The following is a 19,951-nucleotide window of genomic DNA, read 5'->3' as shown; positions in this document are numbered from 1 at the left end:
ATTCTGGAAACAAGAAGCCAAAAATGTTCAAAGTTACAATGATCAGAGACGAGACCGCGCCACAACAAATGGAGGGAGCTAAAGGGGATTATGGTCCTCTCGTATGTATGTGCTTGGAACGTTTGAAGATAGGAAGTAAACAGTTTCTACCTCCCACATATAGAGATAGAGGTGCAGTAGGCTTGTGGTTTCGACATTTTATGGCTAGAGCGATATACGCGAGACGCTGCCTACCTGCATCCGCGTGCTAAAAGTGTGCATAAATAATTGGTAAGTTTGAGCAAGTGTTGTTAACATATATACTCTTTGTTGGTTTGAAAATGTTTGGTTAAGTACCTAGAATTCAATAATTTGCTATTTGTTGGTTTTAGATGTGTAGAAAGTGTTGTTTGAGCAAATGTTTAGTTTCTGCAGGTTAATCCTGAAGTGAGCTGCGTGAAATTGATGTATTTGTGCATAAATAATTGTTTGAGGTACACTTTTTTTGCTTGTTTAATTGAATTTTGCATTGATTTGTAAAAGTTGATTTGTTTAATTGATGAGGAAATAAGAATTATTTTTTGTTTGTTTAATTGATTTGTAAAAGTTGATTTGTGTAATTGATGTGTAAATAAGAATTATTTTTTTCTTGTTTAATTGATTTGTAAAAGTTAATTAGTTGCTTATTCAATCTGCATTATGTTGAAGGCAAAAAAGACCTGTTGAAGGTACACTTTCGCAACGCGAAAGTCAAATTCGCGGTGCGATAGTTAAATTCGCAACGTTAAAGTCAAATTCGCAATGCGAAAGTCAAATTCGCGTTGCGCTTTTCGGTTTGCGATTCCGCGTTTCGAATTTGACTTTCGCAACAATCGCAACGCGATAATCGCGTTGCGAATTTAACTTTCGCAACAAAAAATCACAACGTGAATTTGACTTTCGCATTGCAAATTTAAGGAAAACACCTTCAAAAAGATAACAGACAACAATCTGATAAGTGATAACAACTGAACATATCATAGCAATGTTCAAACTTAAGTTACTAATGATTGTCTAACTGAAAATGTATGCATTCACACATAAAATACACATAATACAATGTTTGCATTTAAAAATCACCTAAGTTAATAAGTCCCAAAAGGTGAAGCCGGTTGTGATTGAGATTTTCATTTTGATTGCGATTTTGATTTCCTTTTGCTTGGCACCATATGAGCTTTGGATTTTGATGAAGATCCATATTTTGGTAGAGGAAAAGATGATTGTGATGGCACTGGTGATCCACAAGTCAACCTTGTATGACCACTTTCCTTGTACCGACTACATGTCGATATCCTCTTCTCTTCACCCTTAGACGGTATACGATCGTGATTTTTTGGTCAGCCAGGTAGCCTGTTGTCCATGACTGGTGGCAAAACTGTTTGTAAGTCATCTGGTATATCCCACTCAGAAGGATGTGGAATAGGGTAGCCAATCTCGGCATAAGTTTGTCAACATACTTATGTAGTGTAGCAATCTATAGCGTATGCGCTTGAATCATCTTGGTTTAGATGAAGAGCAACTTTTATAACATGGTCACACGGATAACCGGATGTTTGCCATTTCATACAACTACACGTCTTTTGTATTTAGATCGACAAGCTCATTTAAGTTATTATTCAATACTTCAAACAAAGTGTTTGAACATGGTTCAACTCTCCATGATGTTGACTTCACAACACGTTTCATTATCTTTTTTTCAGTCCATGGTGTAACACGACGTTTCAATGTTCCTGTAAATTTAAATAAATAATACTTAGTAAAATATATGATAAGTTACGAATTTAAAGAAATAATACTTGCATGGTTTCTTTTCTTGTAGAACTACTGTTCAATAGAGGCTCGAAAAAACTCCATTAACATAGTAATGGGTAATTTCCGAGAATGACGACTTAGAGCGTTGATTGATTCTGCACTATTAGACGTCATGAAACCATATCTTGCTCCAAGTTGATGTACTCTTGACCATCTTTCAAACCTGATATCTTCTAGTGTTTGAGCACATTGAGGCAAAACACGTCTTAAACAATTTATATGCTTATTAAAATCCACTTCCCGATAAGCTTTTACAGCCTTCCAGTATGTCCATTTGTGATTTTTTATACCAGCAGACCTTGATTTTAGATTTCTGTACAAATGAACACCACAAAGTCCATGAAAAGCATATGGGAAACACCTTATAACAACATTGTCAATTGAGTTTGCCCTATCGAATATGATTGTCAGATTGCTAATAGGACCTATGTAATCCCTAAGATGCCTCATAAACCATGTCCATGAATCAGAGGTTTCAGATTTGCCAACCCCATAAGCTATTGGTAGTATCCCATTGTTAGCATCCATGGTTACTGCTAATAAGTTTACTCCAAGGTATCGACCTTTCAAATGTGCTCCGTCAACTATAATAACTGGGAGCATGCAAGTAATAAACGAACGAATCTACAAAATAATATACACAAGACATATAATCATTTAAATGTGAAATGCATGTAACTAACAAAAATGAGTCAACAAAATTATATTGATTTACTAACCGCAGTACCAATGGCGATAAACAACAACTCAAAGTGTTCATCTCTATCTGTTTTGATATGAGTTACCGACCCAGGATTTTTCAGCTTTAAATTATGACAATAAGCCGACAGTTGGGCAAATGATGCTTCTGGAGACCCCCTCAACAATTCCAAGGCATAACATTTGGCTCTCCAAGCTTGAGAATATGAGATACTAATCTTGAACCGAGCATTCATGTCAGTCATAATTTCATGTCCCCGATATACTCTGCCATTCAAAAACATTAACTCAGCCAGAAAACCACCCAACACCTTTTTGTTTGTCTGTCTATGGTGAGGAAAAACTTGGGTTCTTGAACATGTATGTTTATCAATAAAAGTCCTAACTTGAAACATTTCGCAATATTTTATCCTCTTTGCAATCATACGCCACGTACAGTTTTTGTCAATCATACACTTTGTTTCGAAACAATCTTTGCTTGATTGTTAACTTTTAGTTGATAGCCATCTTCCACACATTTCGTATACAAAGCTATCTTCAAATCTTCCTTTGTATCAAAACAATCATCTTTCTTGATACTTAAAACAATCATCTTTCTTTATACGAATAACTTTTGTGTAACAATCAACTGCTATCTTTACCAACTCTTCTTCCGGTATCTGAAGTAATTCTGGCATATTCCAGTTATACTCCCGTGGCATTTTCTTCTTCTTCTTCTTTTTCTTTTCTTCGGGGACTTCTTCTTCTTCTTTTTCTTCTTCAGTGTTATATGAATTACAGAATGGATGTTCAACATGTTCATTCACAGTCGTAACTTCCTCCTCATTATCAACATTAGATGATTTCATTCTACAAATTGTAAATTAATTTACTAAACAAACGAGCTATAAACTACAGATCATCACTAACTTAGAGAAAAACATACCTTTATTAAGTTGATAGTTGAAAATTTGGGAGAGAAATCAACGAAAAAATTATATAGAAATAAAATTATGTAAAAAAAATTAGAGATGGGGAAGGATGTCGTTGGATATAGGAACGGATGTCACCGGAGAGAGTGATAGATGGAGATGGAATGAGTTGCGATTTAGGGATTTAGGTTATGAGTTGTTGCTGCTGCGTAGTTATATACCCAAAAGATTTGTGTTGCGAAACTAAAACCTATTGCGAATTCAAAAATCGAGCTGCGAATTTGAAATTCAGTTACGAATTTGAAATTCAGTGTAGCGAATTTGGAAAACTCGTTGCGAATTTGACTTCTTTGTTGCGATTTTCTAAATTCGCGTTGCGATTTACAAATTCACGTATTCGTGTTGCGAATTTGGAAACTGGGTTGCAAAATTGGAGTTCGCGTTGCGAATTTGTTGGTCATTTTCGCAAATCCAAAAAAAGTTGGTTAAAATCGTATATTATAAGGCATTTTCGGTCACTAAGGTTATTTTTTCTAATATTATTGGTTTGGTTATTATTTAAATAACAAAACAGTAAAAAATTACCTAAAATATTATTATTTCTACCTAAAACATCAATGTTTTTTTAACATTTCCGGTAAGGTACCCAACAATAACAAAACCAATAGAAATAATAATGTTTCTTTTTTACCGAATTTTATTATTTAAATAATAACAAAACTAGTAACGTTTTTTTTTAGTTGTATATTAAGGCTATCGCACGTGATCATTTCTCTTCCCGTACAAACCAAACTTATTTGAAACAAACCATCGACCTAGCCACTGCATATCACCATTCTCCCATATTCGGTCAGCAATGGCTTGCACTACCTCCACCAACAGTTTTTGTGCCACCTAGTAAACAAATTCGAATCGCCAACTACCCTAAGTAGCTCGTCATTCGTCGTGAAATCGTTCGAAACCCGTTCGAAAACCATCTTCGTTTCCCGTTGGCGATCTATACCATTGGTTGTCGATGAGTGTCACTGTCAATACCGACTGAAACGCCTCCCTCGTCCGATCTTAGCCCAACATCCTACTCGGTGAGAACCCCTGTTATTTGCTGTAGAGAAAGATTCGAGGTTTCAACGGAATTAAAAGCAGTGAGGGGTCGTGTCACCATCGTTGTTTCCATCATCATTGACATTGGGTAAGCTCGGTTCACTTCTTTTTTTATAATTTCTATGTAATTTTGTCTGTTAGAGAATGAGTGATCGGTTGTCTGAAACCAACCCCTCACTGCCATACACACCGCTACGTGCCACTGTCGCGTGTGAGCTTCTTTACCGATCGAGAATTGTCTAGAAACTAGTTTGAGTCAACTCTAACTAAGTCGAGTCAACTTGAATTGGTTCGAAATGTTAACTAAACCGTTGACTTTGACCTAGCCATTAAATGTTGACCTACCTATAGTTGACTTTAACATTTTACCAGCGTTGACTTTGATAAAAAAAAAGTCATTTTTTCTGAAAATTCATATTTTATATATCTCGACATCCTGAGTCTGAATTCAAAGTTCGTTTGTCAAAATAAAACTCGATAAGGTATTTTTCAGTGTTTTATCTTCTAATTCGATCTATTTTTTCAATTAAGTTTTGTTTCTGGCATACTTTCTTTTATTATGCATCTGAGATATTTTGGGATCTTGAATTCAAGTTCGAGAACAATCAAATGGAATTTAAATGGTTAACCAATGTGACTCAAAAATTGAAGTAATACATTACTACCTTTTGCATGCTTTACGGAACACATTGGTATTGGTTAGTGCATGAATGAATATGATTGGTCAATTATGTATGGTTAATTATTATTAGACTCAAATTGAATACAATTTAAAATTAGTAAACTGAATAAGACTCAGATGACCCATTTAAGGAATGAGAAGGTCGTTAATAAATAATTTTATAGTCTAGTGAATAATTGATTAATCTCAAGATCCTTAAATTCTACTTATTTTCTTTAAAAGTTTTAATGTTGGAAAAGCTTGGATAGAAAATTAATTAAATATCTTTAGGATATAAAAAAAACAGTGATTGTCCTTGGAAATGGAAATAACCCTGAAAATCTATACTTGACCCGACAATCAATTTTAGCCTTCGAGTTGGAAGAAGACTTAGAAATTTGATTCTTGAGTAAATACCTGAAGATGGATTTACCAAAAGTAATGTCTTTGACAAAATTAAATGATTTGACTTAAATACCCTTGAAATGAAAAAGATACTATATCTCCCCCAATAATGAATATGACCTAGAAATTTATTCTTGACTTGATAGAACTACAGATTCATCAGTTAAATTCACGATTTGATTTGAAAACCCCTGATAATTGATTCTTAACCTTCGAGATCGCAACATATATGGATATTTTGATTTCTAAATAAATATCTGAAGATCAATTTGTCGGAAGCAATTTATATGGATGAACTGATTGAAATGACAACATTATTATGGAATAACTCGAGTATTGAAATGACCCAAATACCCTTATGACATGGATTAAGGAAATGTTTGTGGATAATTTATGAAAGTACTAGTGAAGCTTTAAATGTTGTAATGTCACTAAAGATTTTTTTGGAGTACAACCTAAGTATGTTGGCCATACCTGTTACTATTACAATATTGGGAAAGAATATCGTATGAATACATGTTCGTCTCGTCGAGATCCGATCAATGATTATTTTAAAGGTGATCAATTCAACTAATGTAGTCAATATTAGGATGTGAATAATCGTGAAGTATCTCGATATGAATGATTGTCAAATATCGTAGTGTTGAGATTTGTTAGTTCAATCTGACTTGAAATTCTGACATTTCGATATAAAATATTGGATACTATAAATCATCGGCTTACCATTATTGGATTAAGTTACTAAAAATTCTTCAGAAATCAAAATGTCCAAAATGTCACTGATAGCCTGAATGATGAAATCACTCCTGTTACATTCAAATCGTAAATAATTCTGAGGTAAGGTTCCTGAATACCTTTTCGATTCACCCGAAATCATAAAAGGTCCTGAAGCATTAATTTCTAAACGTTTGATTAGATTTGTTAGTAATCAAACTCCTTTTAATAGTGATATTCTTTCTGATATCCGATCAATTTATAGAAGTTTCATTTTTCCTTTCCTGATAACTACCAAGCACGTCTGAAAAATAATTAGATCCTCTAGTGTGTTCCTTATGCATATGGATATCCTCTTTGATATTAAAAGTTTGACTATGTTATTTGAAATTAAAAAAAAACATGATTTCTGATATTTTGTTTCTGATCTCTGGTTTCTGATACAAGATACATATGGCTCTTGATTTTGATATTACTATTTATTGTTTCACTTGTTTTATATTGGGTACTATCCATTATACGTTATGGAGTTATGCAGGTTCAGCTTCGATCAAGTTGGTAATTCCTTATGGACCTAAGGCGATCCTTGGTGTGCTCTTGGGCCCAATAAACCTAGTGGTAAGACCTTACGGGCCATAAGGCACTTCCTTAGGGTGTCTCATTTGTTTTGTTCTTAGGGTAAGTCCCTATGGACCTAAGGGTACTCTCCTCTGATGGCTTCTACGGTTCGACTAAGGTAAGTCCTTATGGATCCAAGGTGATCTCTTAGGTTGGCTTTTACGCCCATTAGACATAGGGTAAGTTCTTATGGATACAGTTCTAGGGAACTGCATATCAGTGTTCGGGTGGAGGGTACTAAATTGACTTTAAAAACATGTTTTTTTCTGAACTAAACTACTATTACTGTTTTTAAACTATTATTACATTTATTTCTGACTTCGTGGGAACACATTAGACACCGATTTTCGATCTCATTAATATGTCTCTGAATGTTTCCTCTAGAATGTAGGTTTCCATCTATTACCTAGAGAATTAATTAAATAAATCTAAGTTCGTCATGAAAACCTGTAGTTGCCTGAATCAATAAGAAAGTGTTTTGCTCTACCATATCTGCTTGTCCTTCAGCATTATATGGTAATTTTGTATTACCGAGCTTTCTCAAAGTTCACTTTGTTACTTACCATTTCATGTTAAAAAGAATCAGTCCTACTCAATTATCGACATCAATGCTGGAAGTTTCTTCAGCGTTGCTTGTGAGTATGATACGTGTATAATCAGGGGCATGTTGGTCACAATTTATTTTTATATCAGTGTCTAAAATTTATTTTAATATTTATCTATTACTGAATTATGTTTTAATATATGAACAATTTTCAAAATTGGATAATCATATATATTAAGATTGTTTTACGATTTTAAAATTTTATTTGTTGAAGTTTTGTTTTTCCCAGATTTTTCAGAGTTGGTTACTCTAGTAGCCCTAATGTGACATCTTGTATTGGATCGGGTCACCTGTATCCGTCTTTGGGGGTGTTACAATCATAACACATTGGCAATATCAAAGGTTTCATCGATGGTGTTTAAGGTTCAAAATTTAACCTTAGGTGGTGTTTGTTTTACTGTGTAAGGTCTGCAAAGCTCTTATGTCTGCGCTGCGTAGACCACGCACAGATATTGGGCTTCGCAGACCGTTTGTTTTTTAGAAGACATAAGCTCTTCTTACGTCTGCACGTGGTCTGCGTGGCATAGACATGGTCTACATGGCGCAGACGTGGTCTTATGTCTGCAGACGTCTTCTAACCTCTTCAAAGAGGTTTTATATTTAATTTTATATTATATTTAATTTTATATTATATTATATTTTAATTTTAATATTAAATTTGTAAATAAATTAAATATTAATTTTTTAATATTATATTATAAATATTAATTTTAATATTAAATTTTTAAATAAATTAAATATTAATTTTTTAATATTATATTATAGATATTTAATTTATATCATATAAATTATTTTATATATTATTAAAATTTTATATTTATTTTAATTATTTTGATTTAAGTTTAAATATAACATTTTTTTTGGATTTGTTATTTTTAAATTATATTTAAACTTTTTATACAAAATGTAAGTATTTAAACCACATTGTTTAATAAAAAATGGTTTCATTGTTTGATAATTAAGATTTTAAAATATAAAAAATTATAAATTATGTTTTTAAAATTTTAAAATATAATCACAATTAAATAAAAAATAATCATAAAAAATTTGATAAATTAAAAAAATATTTTCTAAAAATATCATATAATTATAAAAATAAATTATGAATATATATTTAAAAAAATTAAAAGTAATACATAATTACATATTTAAAAAATCATATAATTTAATGATCATTTATAAATTTTATTCTATAAAACTAATAACATGTGATTATGTGAGACTTATAATAGAATTAATAAGGTAGTGTTTGTTTTTCTAAAAAAATTCTGCTGCAGATGCTGCAGCAGATGCCTGCAGATGTGATCCGCAGCCTGCAGACCTTTGATCCACCTCTTCTGCTGCAGATGCCTGCAGATGTGATCCGCAGCCTGCAGACCTTTTACCTCTGCAAAAACAAACACCACCCTAGTCTCACAACTTTCCGGATTTGGATTCTTCAACCCTATTCTCTCTGCCGAAGGGATGTCTCCATCTGCACCCTACAGTCTTCTTACATAAAGTGGTTGATCCCAGGCCCTCTCATTAGTTTTAGAAGCTCTTTGGCAAAGGTTCCTCATCAAGAGCTTTGCAATGGTAGAGGAATAAACCAATCACCAATCATGAGGATGGCAAGTGAATCAGTCAGACTGGCACCATCTTTATCTGTGAGAAAGGAGCAAGTAATTGTTTTCAATGTTGCTCCTGCTCTGAACAACACGACTGGGTTTCATAGTTAGTGTAAGCAATAAAAGAAGTGCATCTAGAGATGGCAGAAAACTTCGAGACAGCAGCTTCTTTGTTTTTCAAAACCAAGTTCCAGATATATAAATGAAAATAAAATTCAAGTCAAGCAAAAACAATGCCCCACTTGTTGCCATCCTAACTGCAATAAAAGAAAAGTAGATAAGACAGATACATATGAACCTTTCATTTAGCCTAGAACAAAGGCAACATTTGGGAGCAGTTAAGGCAATTCGCATCCAGATAGTCAAAACAGTGTTTGCACCTTCCATATTTCTCATCACATCCAAATTTACATAAAGCAATCTAGAGTAAAATCTAGGTAAGAGCTAATGCCGCTTCCGTTTTGATTTGTTGGAGGCCTTTTGGCTTTCAACTTTCCTCTTTGCAGCTTCAAATTCTTCTTCAGTGGGTTCAGACTCTGCATTTCCACCGTATCTGGACACCAGTGATGAAAACATGGAATCAAATTGGTCTTTCCTCTCATTTCTACGCTGAGATATAATTGCAAGTAGATCCGGTTCTGGCTGTTTAATCGACCTGTTTAATAAACAAAAAAGAGACGAGGCACATATTTTCAAATCAAAATCGAATGATGTAACATCTTAAAATTCTAAAGGAAAAACCCAGTACAAGACTCACTTCCCCTTCCTCCTCGAGGGACTCGTAGGTGGGTTTATTTCAGAAACTTTCTTTGCCCATTTCTTATAGGCTTTGGTTTCTTTCAAGTCTCCTACACAAGAAACAAAGAGGGAGGAAAATCTCATCTCATGTAAAATACAGTAAATACCAAACATCAGGAAAAGCTGCAAGAATGATGCACATTCTCGTTTTCGTAATATGGGAAACAACATTGGAACAATCAATTAGATCATTCATTCTTAAACCGAAAATACATATAGAAGTGGAATCGGGTTGAAGTAAGAATTTGATAAGCTTCAAAATGATCTTACAATCCTAATTTTGGTAGTTTCAGGCACTAGTGAAATAATAAATGTCGCTCACCCACTCTTAAACAGCAACATAGCTACAAAATGTGATCCATGTTTCTTAAAAGTAAAGGTCAAAAGATCTCACCATAGAGGATCCAGAATTTATCAAATTGGCTTTTGCTTATCCAACTTTTAAATTGGAAAACACGGTAAGAACTATATGCAAGACTTTAATTGTACGTCTAGAATGGAAAATTTATAAGCCAGCTAACGAAAATAAACTCTGGAAGAAAGCCTCACCGGCAGCTATTGCCTCATCAAGCAAGTCCTTGAAACGGTGTGAATCAAGCTTAGGATCTGAACAAAGCATTGAACAGAAGAGCCTATCAAGACAGCAAAAAATATCAGAACCATTCTTGAAAGCCTAATGGAAAGGAAAACACTCTGCCTCTCTTACTTATTCATTTTTCCCTTGAACTTCTTATAAACATGAATCAAATCTTTCTTCTCCGAATCAGATCCCCTGTAATTTGCTTCAAACTCTTTAATATCAGCCTCGGTGATCTGAAATAGATTCAACCATTGTGAACAAGATGGAACGGCAAGCCAAAGTACAAATGACATAAATAGAAGAGGAATCAACAAATGCCGAAACCTTTTTGTACATAGTCCTGAAAAAGTTTATCAAGTTCTCAACAATATCCCCTGCAAGATCCTTATCAACGAAATCAAGAGAAAAATGTTAGAAGATGGTAAACTCATACGGTAATAAATTTCACAAATGGACCAATTTCAATTGAATAGTATGTATAACAATAGGAAGCCTAGGAGATTCATTTTGTTTTAACATGAAAATAATGAGAGACGAAACAGGATATTTCCACATCCTAAGGGATTTGCGTAGGCCAGAAATATATTTACTTACAGCATCGTCAATGCAACCAGTTTGGTCATACACTGCCCGTTTCTCCTCGTCACCGAGAATTGATATAACTTTTTGCAATAGCTGAAATTTCTCTTTGGCTTCCTGCATAATTGATATGAAGTGTAACAAAATGGTGAAACCACCCAAATCTTGACTTCGTATGCTTCCCACCCACAATCCCCCACAAACAGATATCTGAAGCTTAAGTTCAACGTAAAAAATTTAAGTTCAACGTAAAAAATTTAAGTTCAGTTTATACCTCATCACCGGGATTTTTATCAGGATGGAGTCTCAGTGCCAACTTATAATATGCTTTCTTAATCTCTTGCTGGGATGCTGTCTTTTCAACACCGAGAATCTGCAAGAAATCAGTTGTTATTAGGCATCTGTTGCTCAAATTTCTAAAGGAAAATTCAGCGGATAAAATAACACAAATGCCAAACAACACTCTTCCAGTGAAACAATGAAAATATTTGGAGAAGTTGTCACAGAAAACCCACAAAAAAGAAAACGAAATTCCATACGAATCCATTAAATATATATGACTATTTTATTTCAATTAATTTCATGCACATATTGTTTCATAACCTCTAGTCTATACTCCAAACCCAGTATTTGTTAATAAATTGACAATGAATCACAGGTAGAAACAACCCATAAACCCAGATTTCGATATTGAAATTAAAAGGGGGGAAACCTCGTATAAGCTCCTTTCATTTGAAGAAGAATGATTTCCCTCTTCTTCATCGCGTGAAGCGCTAGCTTTTTTTCTCTTTCCCATTTTAGCCCAAATTTATCAAAGTAAAACAAAGTTTTATAATTTTGTTTTAAAAAATATCAGAAACTATATAGTGGAGGGGGAACTTTTGTTTATTTAGCTTATACTGCAGGTTTTGGGCTATGATTCCTTCCCGCCATCTGAATCTTTGCGCTTTAACATTTTCCACTTTGGTTAGTAAATTAAACATAATACGATTATAGAAAGGCTTATATAACAAATAAGTACCTAAAGTATACACTCTTTTATATTTAAGTACCTAAAGTATTTTTTGATCAAAATAAGCATCTAAAATTATTTCTTTTGTTAAAATAAGTACCTGAAGTGTTTAATTCTTTTCATCTAATGCCTAAAGTAATCTTTAATTAATATCACGTGTCAATTTTTTTATAACTTAGATTAAAAGGTTTGAATAGTTTAGGTACATATTTTAACATAAAATACTTCAGATACTTATTTTGACAACAAAGATAACATCATATACTTATTTTGATCAAAAAAATATTTTACGTACTTAAATGAAAAAATATATATACTTTAGATACTTATTTGTGATATAAGCCTTATGTAAACTAGGTTAAAGTATAAAAATAATTATGGATTATGTGATGTTGTTCTGTTGAGTCTCTTAGTTATATGAGTTGTTTTGTTGAATTTTGAAAATTACAAAATGGTATATCAACTATAAGGTATTATTTTATAAAATTCTTCAATTATTTAAAATTATAAAATAATCACTCGATTATTTATACGTTTCAAACTCGTCATTTTTCGTTATAAAATTGGTGGTCATTTGAGATGGATGTTAACATGTTCAATGTGATATGATAAAATTTGATCACATAATTGGTTGAGTTGCATTTTGTAGATCGAGTCTATATCCACATCATGTCTTCGAACTATTACTTAAAATATTATGTTTTTGAGCTAGTGCTTGAAAATAACGATGGTGCTAGTAGTCATCATTAAAATATAATTTTGTCATATCTCAGTTTACATATTAACATTCAACTCATAGACCGTTAATCTTTTTAAAGAAAAAAAACGAGTTTAGAACATATAAATAGTCGAGTGACAATTTTATAACTTTTAGTAGGTATGAGACCCATTGAATAAGTGTCTACAGTCGAGAATCATTTTATAACTTTTGATAATCGAGGGTCTTAATAAAGTAATGTCATATAGCCGAGATATCGTTTGTATACTTTACTCTATAAGCTAATATTTCACATATGTGTATTACGTGAACAATATCTATTTTATAATAAAACATACTCCATTTGTCTCACTAAATTTGTTTTTTATTATTTTTTTAAAGTTAAAATTTTTAAAATTTGATCATGGTTATTTAAAATAAATAAATTTTATAAATTTATATTTAAAATAAATTTGGTTGAAGTTTTTAAAATATTTTTTTTATATTTTTATCAAATAATAAATTTTAAATAATAATAAGTAAATTTTAAAAAATGAAAAAAGTCAATAAAGAACACATTTAATGTGATAAGTGGAGTATAATTTATATGAAATTAATAAAAGATAATTAAAATTAATAAAATAAAATAAAATAATTTTAATAAATTGCATTTGATAAAACCTTCTTATTCGAATAAATTGTATTTAAACATCCTCCTAAATGATAACAAATTGAATCAGACATTTTAATAGAAAAAAATATTTCAGCCAGTATAAGATTATATATAAGATTTTTAAAATTGCATTTGATAAAACCTTCTTATTCGAATAAATTGTATTTAAACATCCTCCTAAATGATAACAAATTGAATCAGACATTTTAATAGAAAAAAATATTTCAGCCAGTATAAGATTATATATAAGATTATTAATTTAATAAATAATTATCGATGAAGTGGTATAAAATCAATAGTAAATTACATGTATGGTCACATATTTATATTATGATTTCAATTTAATTATTGGATTTTTAATTTTATCAATCTCATTACTTAATTGTTTAAATGGTGTCAATCAATTCACTTATTATTAAGGCACTAATATTCGGTTAAAGAGTTGATGTGATAATTAAAATAATTGGTATAATTGTATATTTAGTTTTTATTACTTATGCATTAATTTAATTCTAATTCTAATTCTAATATAATTTAATAAATTTAATTTCTAATTGTATTGTGACATATGTCACCACTTGAACGGATAAAAAATAGACTGAAACAAAGTAGGCATAAGATAGTTTCGAATTTTGATCTTAATCAATCAATATCACAAATATCATATATTTTTTAATAAAGTATAACATACATAAAAAAAAGTAACCGAATATATAAGTATTAAGAATAAAATATATAATTATATCAATTATTTTAACTATCATATGAGTTCACCATCCAATAGTTTTTTTAATATGGAGTAAGCACAAAGTAATATTTATTTAAAGATAATTCTTAATCATTTGACAATAAAACGCTCAATTACTATATTGTAATCGTTGGTGTTCGAACCCATGATTTATAGAAATAACAATGATTGACTCGGATAAATTGATTCATTTTTATTAAAAAAAATTATGAATAATCCATATTCCTCCCACCAACCAAGTAGTTCGAAGCCAAGAATAAAAAAATTAAAATGAGAATCAAAGCAAATATTAAGAATTTAGATAGAACATTCCAATTTACACAATGTAAATACACTGATATTTTTCCCTGGTGATCAATTATGACTTTTTCTTTCTTCACTTTCCAAGATATTTCTCCTCTAAATTCTCTGACATCTTTTCTAAACAATCCATTATTTCTCTTCAAAAACCTATATTTTCCGCCATTTCCATCCCATACTCATCTCTTGAAACCTCTGTGTTTCAAAATCTGGATTTTATGAGCTATTCTTAAAACAGTTAAACCAGAGATGAACGATCTGTTGTCGAAGTCTTTTTCCGGCCCCCCAAGCGCCGAAGCTTCCCCTAATCACCACGTAATCCAGATGACTCAACCTCCCTCCTCCTCAGCCGACAACCTCGACAAGTTCTTCAAAGACGTCGAGTCCATCAACGATGAGCTCAAAGAACTCGAGAAGCTGAACGGCGAGCTCTCGTCGTCTCACGAGCAGAGCAAGACGTTGCACAAAAGCGAAAGCAGTGAAGGAATTGCGAGCCAAGATGGATTCCGACGTAAACACGGCGTTGAAGAAGGCTAAAGTTATTAAAACCAGGCTAGAAGCGCTTGATCGGTCCAACGAGGAGAACCGGAAAACGCCGGGGTGCGGACCGGGATCGTCTTCGGACCGGACGAGGACATCGGTCGTCAACGGGTTGAGGAAGAAGCTGAAAGAATCCATGGATAGTTTTAATGGTTTGAGAGAAACGATATCTTCTCAGTATAGAGAAACTGTTCAGAGAAGATATTTTACGGTCACCGGAGAAAACCCCGATGATCGGACTCTCGATCTTTTGATTTCAACAGGTCAGTTTAATCATTTTTTCCACGTTAAACTATACTCTTGATCGGAAAATATGGTTTCCAACATATTTTTGTTTGTTTGTTTAAAGGGGAGAGTGAGACATTTATGCAAAAAGCGATTCAAGAACAAGGGAGGGGAAGAGTTTTGGATACAATCAACGAGATTCAAGAACGGCACGAAGCCGTTAAGGACATGGAGAAGAATCTGAAAGAACTGCACCAAGTGTTCTTGGACATGGCGGTGCTGGTCCAGACCCAAGGTGAAGAATTGGACGACATCGAGAATCAAGTGAACCGAGCTAATTCATTCGTTAGAGACGGAGCTAATCAGCTCCGAACGGCGAGAAATTACCAGAAAAATACCCGCAAATGGACTTGCTATGCCATCATACTTTTGCTGATCATCATTTTGTTTGTTGTGCTATTCGTTATCAGACCCTGGTAAAGCTTCGGCGGCGGTGGCGATTCATTTTTTTCTCTCGATTCTTTCGTGTGATCGATGATTTTTGGTTTTAATCTTTCTATTTTCGGCTGTTGCTGCAAATATTGCTGTTATAAAATTTATGTAACATATATATATTTATAAGATGCGTTTATCGTTTTAAACTCTTTAAAGTTTATAAATAAAAATCTTGTTTTTATTGAATTAAATTACGTATTATGCAAAACCCTACTGTTTTTCCTGGTCAAGGGAGCGATGCGTCGTCATCTGGAAATCGTAGGGATGACCTCCGGACTTATCGTATGGTGGTGATTTTCACGCGACCGTGTTTGGAGGATTTCAAGCTATCCCTTTTGATGACTGTGGGCGGTCTGTGGGGAATGAAGCGAAGGAGGTTTCCGAAACCGAGCACGATACGTTGCAAGAGGTGAGGGGTAATCTTGGATATTCGGTTTTTGGGTCGAAGGTGAGTGATGTGGACACGGTCATGGCTGATGGAAAAGAGAGCAATGTGAGGGAGGGTGATGCCCGTGAGAAGAATGTGAATTCAGTAACCTTACATAATGATAATTCCATGGCTAAATCCACACGTTGGGAGTGGGAAACTATCGTTTAGGGATATGGTTAAGGGGAGGGCCAGCTAAATGTTTCGGCTCATGCTCTGGATGTCGACGTACTGCCTGAGGATGTTGAGGTGATTTCAGGGGGTCGTTTCCCAAAAAATAAATTCTCATGGCGTGTTCATGATGCCATTGATGCCAAGCTTGCAAACTCTATAGTTGTTTGGCTGTTGGGCAAGTCTATTGGGTATAGAGCGCTACTGAATCGAATAAAGACGATTTAGAATCCTCTGGGTGAAATTAATTTGATTTATATGGGCAATGAGTATTACATGGTACAATTTGTAAATGAAGATGATTATAATCATGTATTATTTAGAGGGCCTTGGATCATTTACGGGTGTTATCTTACAGTTCAACTGTGGAGTCGCTCATTCTCTACTATGGTTGAATGTCCAAAAAAATAATGGTTTGGTGTCGTCTGCTGGGGTTACCCTATCGATATTATACAATAAGTTTGTTTAGATATATAACGAAAGTAATTGGTACAGTGGTCTGTGTTGACTATAATATGGAGGATGGTTGTCGAGGACATTTTGTGAGGCTCGTCGTTGTTGTGGATTTAGAGAAGCCTCGTGTCTGGGTTTATTATCGATGGTTATAAACAACCGATGGAGTATGAAAGTTTATCGATTATTTGTTATACTTGCAGTAAGTATGAACATATGCAAGAGAATTGTGGGGGCAATTTATCAGCCATGGTGATGAATGGTAATGAGGGGCTAGTGTGAATTACATATGAGAACCCGTATGATCCTTGGATACAGGTGGCCAAACGTACCAGGAAGGTTCCAACAAATCATAAAGGTGGTAATACCGAGACAGCTGTTTGCGATGGAGGATACCTTAATGGGTCCCGATTTTCAGTGCTTGGCACTCATACGGAGGAGGAGAATATGAGGTCGTTTTTATCACAGGAATGACATCAGGAGGTAATCAACAAGGAAGTGGTGGTGCTGGTTTGTTTAGTTGTCATCCTAGATCGGGTGAGAGGGTTGAATCAAATAGGCAAGGGGGTAACGGAAAAATACAGGAAAGTCGAAACATATGAACAATAGTGCTCAGGGGATTTTGCTTTAACTGACCAGTCTTAATATTTTTGTTTCCATGGATAATATAGTTTAGGTTATTCATCGCTTGAAAAGGACAAGCATATTGCCGTTCAGGTGAGAACGAGTGATGAGAATCAGACGACTATGGATCAGAGAATTAGCGACTCACATCGATTGGAAAAAGTCTCTTCCCGGAAAGGGTCCAGTAAAGGATTATTGGTGGTTCAAGGGCTATCACGGACAGGTTGAAAGACTCAAAAAAAAGAAGAGATGGTGCAGGCTAAACAAGTGTTAACGGAATGGTTAGCGTGCATGCATACCAAATTAGACCAGGCACAAGGTTCGATCGTGTTACCTGGGCATGGTGACATCTTAACTGTTAGTCGGGCAGAGGAGTTGCCCTTTTGTCGTGCGAGTAAAGTTTCTGCGTAGTGTGCTCTAGATGAGATGCAGACTTAATTGTGGGGTACATATTCTCTATTTTTTTTGGTTTTTTATGTCTAAGTTATTATTTTGGAATGTTCAAGGTGCTTGAGATCCTAATTTCAACCGTTATTTTAAGTTTTTGTTAGACCTCAGATTAATGGGTTGGCTGCTGATTTGTTTATTAGTAAATCAGGTTTTGACTTCTCGTATCGTTTATTATTTTGGAATGTTCAAGGTGCTTGAGATCCTAATTTCAACCGTTATTTTAAGTTTTTGTTAGACCTCAGATTAATGGGTTGGCTGCTGATTTGTTTATTAGTAAATCAGGTTTTGACTTCTCGTATCGGGTGAAGTCGCGAGGCTTTTCGGGTGGCATTTGGAACCTTTAAAAGTGTTATATTCGATTCTCAGTCCTGGAGGTCTCTAAGTAATTCATTTATGGTTGATGTGATATCGGTATTGATGGTCGGGGTTTCTTCTTAACGTGTATTTATGTTAATCCTGATAGCAGTTTAAGGAGAGACTTATGGAATGAGTTGAAGGTGTTAGATCCTGGTTCGGACCAGCATTGGGTGCTTGGGGGAAATTTTAACATTATTAGAAGTTGCTCGGAGTGCCAATGAGGATCGTAAAAATGGGTGGAAATTTGTATCTGTTTCTGTGATTTTATGTTTGATTCTAGGTTGTATGATTTGGGGTTTATTGGGTCAAAGTTCAAGTGGAAGAGATATACTTTTTCACAACAGCTTGACATGTGTGTGTAGTTCCTCTTGGCTCAATACTTTTTATAATTCAAAATGTGGTGTATCCACAATGGTTGGGATCTGATCACATCCACTTCTTATGGATTTGGGTAACAATCATATTTTGGTTTGACATCAGCCGTACAGGTATATTGATGTGTGGAGTGATCAATCCAATTTTTTTAGGCTAGTGAATGATACTTGAGTTGATGGGAAAACCATCCACGATAGTAATTTGGACATTCAATGTAAGAGTCGTGAGTGGAACATAAATGTTTTTGGTATTCTTGGCAAGCTTAAGGCTTTCTTTATGGCTCGCATTAGAGGCATTGAGCGGGTTCTTGAGGAATCGAATGATGAATATTTGTTACAATTGGAGGATGATCTTAAAAAAGAGTTGGGACGGGTTCTCTTTTATAAAGTCTTTGGCATCAAAAGTCTTATAATTTGTGGATCTAGAAAGGTAACCTTAATACTATTTTTTTCATTGGTCGATTATGGCACGAAAGAAGCAGAATATAATCAATATGTTACAGTTGTCAGATGCTTCTTGGAGTAGTGACCACAACCAATTCAAGGAGCTTGTCGTGGGTTATTTTCGTAATTTGTTTACTTCAAAGTGTACTCACTCCCGTCCTACTGTTCATGAGTGTAATTTTTCTAGTTTAATGGTATTGAGCTTCGTCCTCTGCTCAATGAGGTCTCAATGGATGAAGTTCACAATGCTTTGTTTAGTATGGCACCTTTGAAATCTCCAGGAGTTGATGGGTTTTATGCGGCCTTTTTCTATAAAAATTGGAGTTTTGTGGGTTCTTTTGTCTTTGAGTTCGTGAAGCGTTTTTTTAATGAAGGGATGTTGGAGGATTGGGTAAATGAAATTGTGTTGTTTTTAATCATGCGTGTTAGTAATCCCATCTCTCTAAGCCAATTTCGACCGAACAGTCTGTGTAATGTATTGTATAAGAATATGACTAAGGTTCTGGCTTGTTGGTTGAAACATTTTCTTCCGAGATGGGTGGAACAAACTCAAGCGAGTTTTGTGCCAGACTGACATATTACATATAACATTATAGTGGCTCAAGAAGCGATACATTCCATGGCTAGGAAAACGGGGCGGAAGAGTTGGATGGCTATAAAGGTTGATCTTGAAAAAGCGTATAACTATTTGGAGTGGGATTATATTGAACAGACTCTTCATGATGCGGGTATTCCTCGTCGTTTTGTTGACCTTATTATGATCTGTGTACGTTCAGTCTCTACGAGGATTTTATAGAATGAAGAGCTTTTGGATTCTTTCTAACTGACAAGAGGGATCTGTCAAGGGGATCCAT

General features: G+C 34.0%; 1 protein-coding gene and 1 pseudogene across 1 annotated transcript; one reads left to right on the top strand and one right to left on the bottom strand.

The window, feature by feature from the left end:
- Positions 1–9,481: 9,481 nt before the first annotated feature.
- On the bottom strand, positions 9,482–11,903 carry LOC120128699 (chaperone protein dnaJ 6-like). Its single transcript, XM_039146326.1, has 8 exons — positions 11,820–11,903; positions 11,382–11,480; positions 11,123–11,224; positions 10,853–10,912; positions 10,655–10,761; positions 10,498–10,580; positions 9,908–9,998; positions 9,482–9,805 (listed from the first exon to the last, which is right to left on the bottom strand). Exons 1-8 carry the CDS (start codon positions 11,901–11,903, stop codon positions 9,595–9,597), a joined length of 837 nt encoding a protein of 278 aa, XP_039002257.1. The 3' UTR covers positions 9,482–9,594.
- Positions 11,904–14,765: 2,862 nt separating this feature from the next.
- LOC120128811 lies at positions 14,766–15,817 on the top strand (annotated as a pseudogene).
- Positions 15,818–19,951: the final 4,134 nt, after the last annotated feature.

This window comes from Hibiscus syriacus, unplaced genomic scaffold (genome assembly GCF_006381635.1).
Source record: "Hibiscus syriacus cultivar Baekdansim isolate YM2019G1 unplaced genomic scaffold, ASM638163v2 tig00110482_pilon, whole genome shotgun sequence".
NCBI classification, from domain to species: domain Eukaryota; kingdom Viridiplantae; phylum Streptophyta; class Magnoliopsida; order Malvales; family Malvaceae; genus Hibiscus; species Hibiscus syriacus.
The sequence above is the reverse complement of the archived record's forward strand: the minus strand, read 5'-3'. Positions and strand labels throughout refer to the sequence as shown.